At 30.8% G+C, this 8,537-nt stretch overlaps 1 protein-coding gene across 1 annotated transcript; it reads right to left on the reverse strand.

The window, feature by feature from the left end:
- Positions 1-462: 462 nt before the first annotated feature.
- LOC145322549 (uncharacterized) lies at positions 463-8,251 on the reverse strand. The gene is made up of 6 exons (XM_080164647.1): positions 8,152-8,251; positions 6,179-6,249; positions 5,588-5,649; positions 3,798-3,845; positions 3,266-3,317; positions 463-969 (listed from the first exon to the last, which is right to left on the reverse strand). The coding sequence occupies exons 1-6, from the start codon at positions 8,246-8,248 to the stop codon at positions 949-951; spliced, it is 351 nt and encodes a 116-aa protein (XP_080020773.1). The 5' UTR covers positions 8,249-8,251; the 3' UTR covers positions 463-948.
- Between the last annotated feature and the right edge of the window lie 286 nt (positions 8,252-8,537).

Below are 8,537 nucleotides of genomic sequence, written 5' to 3' on the forward strand. Positions count from 1 at the left end.
AGACTGTTTATAAAGAAATATTGCGTGTTTATTATTTACAAATTTGTAATTAAAGGTGGGCGAGAGATGGGCCATTTAAAGTTAATTGGATACTAATAAAAAACCTGTTTCTGGCTTTGTTATTGTATTTGGTTTTCAATAAAAAAATATTGCTTATTTTATCAATTTCTAAGTAACTATACATTGGATTAAAGCAAGGATTATGTTAAAAGTCATCTTAACTGTTAGGAAAAATCTAGAACTATGTGAAAAAGTTTAATTTTAGCTATAATGGGAGAAAAAAGCAATTTAATGCACATTTTATATAATACGGAAAATTTCTTCCTTTCCCCGTACCTTATAAAAATCGTCGGAAAAAGCCGTTTTTTAAGCAAACAAAAGCGCGTTTTGCTCTATCTGTGAGATATTATGAATGAGATAATGTTAAGATTTGATATTAAGATGAGAAAAATTTACGTTCACAGTCCCTTTAATAATAATAATAGGATGCATTGGTTTAAAAGATGCTGCTAAATCTTCCCTTAATCAATTTTAATGGTCACTTAGTATGACGTCATATATTCTCTGTATGCTTTCAGTGATTTTAATAGTTTAAGTAAATTATATGACATGCCATTACATAAATGTGAGCAGCTTATAGTCTATAAAAAATGACGTCATATGATACAAAACCAATGATATGCCAGTATATATTTATATTGACCAAGGAAAAAAGTATACTGGCCTATCATTGGTCATTTGTATTGTAAGACGCCATTTTTATACTTTAACCTGCTTCAATAAATGTAATTAAGGCTCACATAAAAGTAAAATTTCGACCAGCAATGTCAAAGTAACGATATTCTTGTTATAAATATTCTTATGATAACTCATTTTTATGGGGAAGATTTCAGCGGCATCGTACAATAGTTTTATTTTTCTTCAGATGAGAAATACTTAAGAGTTGCTTCATTCTGATGTTCCACGAATCTAAAATAAATAAGATCATAAGCAAAGATGATAACATTCATTGGAAGCAAATCAAAAAAAAGCAAACTTGGAATAAGGGAAAAAGTAATTTTAAGAGCAGATGGTCAATGGTCATAAATCAATTGTAATAAAAAATCACAAAACCTCTCAAATAAGTTATAATTTTGATAGGGTTAAAAAAAAGAGGGAAAAGAAGTCCTTTTCAATTTCCCGCAAGCCAATTAATTTACATAATCTAATAGAGAAGAGGTGCTACTAAAAATTCAAACCCTAAACTTTAAAAATAAATGCTTTTGTTGTTGTGAAATGTTTTCCTTGTACAATGATTAAAAACAAGATATTTCCGGAGTAATTTTTTTTAACAAAAAATTTCATTAAATTAGAGTTAGGATTAAATAATCTAACAAATTCTATTTATAAATATTTTTATTACCAACATAAGACACTTTTAAAATACTTAATTCAGAAATTTTCAAAAAAAGGCCCTTCATTACTTTCCAATTCAAAAAGATCTCTTAATCTTATTCTCTAACATGTTATATCGAACTTTATTTGATACTAGGGGCTACGTCCCTAGAGGCCTCTAGGGTCCCTTAAGGGAGGAGGGGGAGTCGACGCCACCACTTTCGATTTTAGTTTTTTTTTTGAAGGTGTATCATTTATTCATGGGAGGGTGGTGATACCAACCACCAACATACTTATAAACTTTCCTATGACCTATGAGAAGCTATATTGTAAAGAATAACCATATAGGTTAAGGGGTTAGCGAGATCCTTTGGTACACTTACACCCACAGATCCTGTTACTTTATTTTAAGTACTAGCGGCCACGCCCCTAGAAGATTCTTGGGGCACTTAAGGTTGGGGTGAAGATACGCTCCTTCAAAATAGTTTAAAACCTTTACTGGACCTTTAATAAGCTACACTGTAAAGGAGGATCATATCGGTTCAGTGATTAGTTAGATCCTTCGCTACAGAGAAAAAAGTTTACTCCTTTATACAGTGTGTTTTTTTTATGAGAACTTTTTTGAAAGCAATTTTAACCCACTTATAGTTATCAGAATTTAATAATAACTATTTTTTTCGTTTTTTATAACCATTTTCAGAACATAAGAAAAATATTTCAGTTTTTATTTAAAAAGTACAGTAAAATCAAAAATTCTAAACTTAGGTGTCAACATCTAAAAAAGGTTTTAGCTCATTTTTCTTAAGCTCAAAACTTCTACCCTTAGCAAAAAAAAAATTGGATTTTCAGTACTCCACTTTAGGGGGCCAGTACTTCCTCCCTGGTTGAGATATATCCTTCAAACTTTAATATGTTCTAGTACTTGTCCCCAAAAGTATCTGTATCAATTTTTAACTCTGTATCTCAACTTTGAAGCGTTTTGCAGCCATTCTTGCTAAGGGTAGAAGATTTGAGCATGAGAAAAATGCGCTAAAACCATTTTTAGATGTTGACACCTAGGTTTTGAATTTTTTATTTTACTCTACTTTTTTAATTAAAACTGAAATATTTTTTTGATGTTCTCTAAATGATTATAAAAACGAAGAAAATAAGCCATTAATCATTAAATTCTGATAACTATAAGTGGGGTAAAATTGCTTTCAAAAAAGTTCTCATAAAAAAAACCACACTGTATAATAAGATTATGCCTAAATATAGTTTCAGAAATATAAGCACTTTATTATTGTTATATGGCAACAGCAATAAATTTAACCAGTTTGCCTATCCCTCATCTCTGAATTAATGTTATAAAAAAACTAAGGATGCAATCTTCACGCTAATTTTAACGCAATGATTAATTTTTTTGCCAAAATAGTTGACATGTTTTCCTTATTAAACACATTACAAAGTATTATAACATTCATTTTTTTGTACTCCATAATTCAACTTGTCTGTTCGTTTGTCCGGCATTCTGTTACGCTATTGAAGGAAATATTATTTTCTCGGCTGATGTTTAAGATAGACAACTGAATTTTAGTGAAGATACCCCCTACCACAGAGATTACATTGCACAAATTACTTAGTCCGTCAGTCTATCGGTAATGATACAAAAGAAATTGAAATATAGATATGTAAAGTTTTTGTGATTTAAATTATTTATATTGCCCTTCTCTTTTTAATATCTGGTGCCTTTCTGCGATTTAAAAATTTATTGCTCTTTAAGCATCTTTCGAAATGATGTGAAGTGGGGGGGGGGGGGCTGTCTATATGACCTTACCTCCAAGAATAGGGCTAAGACAAGCATCTTAAAATGCCATTTAAATATATTTTTTGTGTGTGGAATAAAATTTACCTTTTGTGCATATGGGTCAGGTCTGTACTTATGAAGCTTGGGCTTGTAAAATCTAAACAAAACAAAATTAATTTTTTATCAAAACTCGGGTGTTTTTAGGTTTCAATTAAAAAAAGTAATTAACAATGCAACATTAGTTTTAACACACAATCTTGTAAGTGACATTAGGTTGATATGGTAACGTTACATAAGATTACAAAGATAAATATTTTTGAAGTTCATAGTCAGATTTTGTACAGCACAAAAAAAACGTAGTATGTTTTCACAGTTTCAAAATTATTCTAAATGTTTTGTTACCAAACCAAGAGATTTTAGGAACCAAATATTGATTCAACCATTTAAAGCAGTATTTTGGAAGTTAATTTGCTCTTTACTTTTTCAAAAAAATACAAGTTAACTAACGCCATCAAAACCGATTAATATCCGAAGGATTAGAACAATTTTTCAAGAATAATTAAGATAAAATTAAAAGCTAAATACACTATACCGGAATGCTGTCTATAATACGATGCGATGCATAGTTATTCTTTACCTGGTTTCAGTTGTGGAGAACTGTGTACAGGGACGGCTGGGGTCAAATCTAAACAAAGTTTAACATTAAAATTATCGACCCCAAAAAGATATTTCAAATTAAAAAAAGTTACGGAAAGTACATTATTAATGCACTATACAATAATATTCAATTTGAAGAAAGAAAGAAAAATATTTCTCACAACAAAAGAATATTCTTTCTCCAAGCAGTGGCGTACAGCATAGGGATTTAGGGAGGTGTCAACACCCCCTCACCCTCTCCTTAAAATGGAAATTTGAAAGGCCCTTCGTCCCCCTTTTTCTCCCCAAAAAGTTTCACATTCCCTTGTGAATCACTTTGCACGCTATTGTTTATACGACAAGATGTATTGTTATTGCACAAGATACATTTCGAATTTATAACAAAGATGTAAGTTGTATGTATGTAAGTATGTGTGTGGTTGTCTGCTAAAGTTTCGTAAACAATTGGATTTTTCGTTCCTTTTATCAAGTTTTGTATTGGTTTAGGTCATGTTTCAGGTTACTTTGCGGAAATAAATAAATACCCACCTCCCATCAACCCCTTTAGACAGAAGCTTTTTATAGCGCCTATAATAAAAAATGACGTAATTCTGGCCTACCATTGGCCAATTAAAATGTATACTGGCCTGCCATTGGTAATTTAGTCTGTGTATTGGACTATTATTGGTCATTTGTTTTGTATGGCGTTAATTTTATAGGCATTATAAACTGCTTTCTTTAGACCATGCAGTTTGAGGCTAAGGACGAAGCTAGCTACTTTTATTTCTCCTAAGATCTATCTTAAATTCATTTGCGAGAAGTTAGGAAAATATAGATTTCCCTCAGATAAAAAATACTTTTATTTTCAATTTTTATGAATGGAAAAGTCTAAACTAATAACACATAAACAACCAGGGATCTAAAGGGATAAGACAATGTCAATACATTGATACACAAAATTTTCCCTTCTGTAGATTAGGATTAATGATTGAAACGTTTGAACACTTAACTTAACAAACTCCCTTATTTTCTAAAGTTGTTAACCAACGAATAATAATACGTTATTATAAAATTTTGGGGACCAGTGTAATAAACAGCCCATTGTCCTCTCTTTCTTTGATAAACACCTCGTACTGTATTGTACTATTATCAATATTTTTCAAAATATTTTCATTATTACACATGCAAAACTTATTCATCATTGCTTAGAATAACAAACTCATTTGTGTGTACTTTTTTAATTTGAAAAATTGTTATTTTTAACACATAAGAAAACCCAGGAACAAGTGGACGGGATTTTTTACTGGCAAAATTATTTCTCCGTCTCTCACTATCAATGTAAAAGAGTAATATATTGACAAAAGATACTGTTTTAATGTCTCATGTATGACGCAATAAGTCCGTGACTCGAACCCAACACCTTTCCATTTATGCTAATGCCACGGGTTTAAACTAATTTAAATATAAAACTTCAGAGTTTGTATTGGTTGGAAAAATTATATTTACCCAAGGATCTAAAAAGATAAGACAATGGTCGATAAATTGATGTACATCTCCAATGGTGATACACAAAATTAACCCTTATGTAGATTACAATTATTGATTAAAATATTTGGACACTCAACTTAATGAACCAACCAATCGAAATTCATCGAAAGTCCCCAAAGTTATTAAGCCAACAAATAAGAAAACGTTATTATAAAACTTTGGGGACTAGCTTACCCTACCTGATATTCACCACTTTACTAAAGTTGTGGATATATAGAATCTTGTTTAGTAAATATTGTTTACCTGAGCCAAACTTTATCTCCCTTATCATTGATGTACCAGGTTGTGTGCAGAGAGGAACCAGTCTATACAAAAATTACACAATATCAAAAAATAGCCTCGGACGGAGCTATTAAGGACGGGATACATCTTATTTTGGTCATTTTCTAAATGAGGTGCATGGATATATAGTAAAATGCTCCTTAAACAGCCAACTCTTTGATTGCACAACCTTTCTCTGGAAGTCCTATCTGTGCTATTGCATTATAATGAGATGCACTTGTATTGGGCCGAAGCATTCCCTCTACCTTAATTAATTATGTCACGCTACTGACACAGCAGTCCATGAACCATTACTAACGTTTCATAAAAATATTAGAGACTCACGAAACCTTTATAAAATATTTACAGTGTCTTTTGTAGAATGACGTACGACGGATCGGGTTAAGTTGTTTACAGGACGCTTTTTGGAAAGATGTATCTTCTCAACAAAATCATTCAGATCTCACTGTGTACGTTTGTTTATACATGATTTTGTGTGCTTCACTACTTATGGATGTTGTCATCCTTGTTTTCATTTAATTTAAATCTTAGCTGAATGTAATAAACAATTACCTCGTGTTCAAATACATATTTTGAAGTAGAAACCTCTTTAGCTTTGCTTTCTGAGTATCTTGTTTTAAACACTAAAAAAGTTCACAAAAAGTATTAAGGTTTTTGTTTGTCCGTTTATATCATCTGTACGGCTGAAAATTCACATAGTATCCAAGATGGTTTTAGGATATTTATATCAAAACTTAAGTCTTATGATGGTTTTTTACTATTATCAGAATCTACAGGGGTATGACAGTGGCCGATAGATTCATCCTTAATACAATAAATTGCCCCGTCTGTAAATTACAATTAGTTGTTGAAACGTTGGGACAATCAACTTAATAAACTAACTAATCTTAATCTATTAAAAGTCTTCAAATTTGTTAAGCCAGCGAATAAGCGAACGTTATTATAGAACTTTGGGGACTAGTGTAATGAACAGCTTATTGTCCCCTCTTTCTCTGACTAATATACTGCCATCCATTTTATAGAAGTTAGGGACACATCCGATATTAAAAAAGAGAAAATTGCAACATTCCAAAGGCAAGCTCAACAAACGGACATTCTTAACAAATCAGTCTTGCAACCTAATTATAAAGATTAGCTTTGTCGTCTTAGGAATTAAAATTTATGATAGACATATTAATATGATTTTATGACAAATACTGATGTCGAATTATTGATATTGATGGATTGCTTTTTGATAATTCATTAACTTTTTTAAAAGCTTTTCTTTTAAAAATTGAGACTCGTTTTTTGTTTAAAGTGTACTTTTAATAGCTTTAAAAATACAGTAAAACGTGAATCAAATTGTAACCAAACATAATTATAACAAGAACAATTATACATAAGCAGCAATGATACAATATTTTAAGTGTACTAATTATTTATCGTATTATAGACAGCTTTTCGCGAATATTAAGATTATCTGTACTACGATTTCAGTATGGCTGATAACCGGTTCTAATCTAACGGAAATTATTCGCTTTTGAAGCCATACAGGTAAAAAAAAAAAAAATTTCATTAAAATGAGCAATTTTTTGTCCGTAGCTTATTATTTAGAAAACCTCATTGAGTTCTTCATTTTATTAAAGCTTCACATATGTCCCGGGTTGGTTTTAGGCTTTTATATTTCTAGTTGTTTACAAACAAACAGACATAAGATATAACAAGATAGCTTCAACTTGAATATCATCCAATTAATCTAGTTCACAAACAATATTTAATTGGTTCGAGTGACGATCTTGGCGGAATATTTCTCTAATCTGTAATAATAAATCTATTTAATTTTTGCGTTTTAAAACGAAAAATGATTTTATGACAACATCCTATTATTTGCCAATTTAACCTCCCTTTCCCCTATTTTCTGGAAAAATGATGTTCTTTAAGAAGTTTACTATAGTTAAGAATGGCCAGTAGGTTTTTTTGAGGGGGGGGGGGTTATTGTCAACTTGAAAAAATTGTGGGATAAAACAAAAAAATATCTTTTTTTCTTTAAACGTAAAGAGTAAATAGTTTACATTCTTTAAAGGATTATATTATATTTAACTCTTTGTTCATGGTATTTAATGTAAAATAAATTTTCAATATAATGTTATTAAATATCACTTTTTATACTGTTTTATCAAGTTAATAATAACAGCATTCTGCGAATTTGAAATTTAGTTTTTTAGGTCAACTATTTTGGATCTAATATAAGGCTGTTTATTACACTAGTCCCAAAAGTTTTATAAAAACGTTATCGTATTCATCGGCTTCTATTGAATTTTTATTGTTTTTTTTTCATTATATTGAGTGCCCAAACGTTTCAACCACTAATTGTAATCTACAGAAGGGGTAATATTGGGTTTATCATAATAGGGGATGTACATCAATTTAACTAGTATTGTCTTATCCCTTTAGATACCTGTCATGAATAATATATTATCGACACAATGACATTGTGACATGCTTTCATTAGTGTCATTACAGCAAAAAAGAAATCTTGTCTGTACCTGGAAGACCTGGAGGCCTGATGATCCTTCTGGAGAGTGCACCAGGATAATCTAAGTCGGAGGATAAACTGCTGCGGCTGAAGCTAACAGTCGACATTTTGTTCTGAAATAATGATATAGAATTTAATAAGAACCTGTCCAATCTTTACTTGTATGTCCGTTTGTCCGTTTAACAAAATACTAATATTGAACGTGCTAGGAGGAGATGGGAAGGAGGGGTGTCTACCCCTTTTGTACCTCTTTAGTCTTACACCCCCTGACAAGATTCATGCACGCCACTTCAATTTTACTTTTGATAGTATAATACTAAAGACGTTATCTACTGTATCTGTAAAAATAACTTAAACTTAGCACAATTATATTATTTTTATAAAAAAAAATGTAGG

The sequence above is a fragment of the Acartia tonsa genome, chromosome 6, assembly GCF_053477335.1.
Source record: "Acartia tonsa isolate MP-2025a chromosome 6, ASM5347733v1, whole genome shotgun sequence".
Taxonomy (NCBI): domain Eukaryota; kingdom Metazoa; phylum Arthropoda; class Copepoda; order Calanoida; family Acartiidae; genus Acartia; species Acartia tonsa.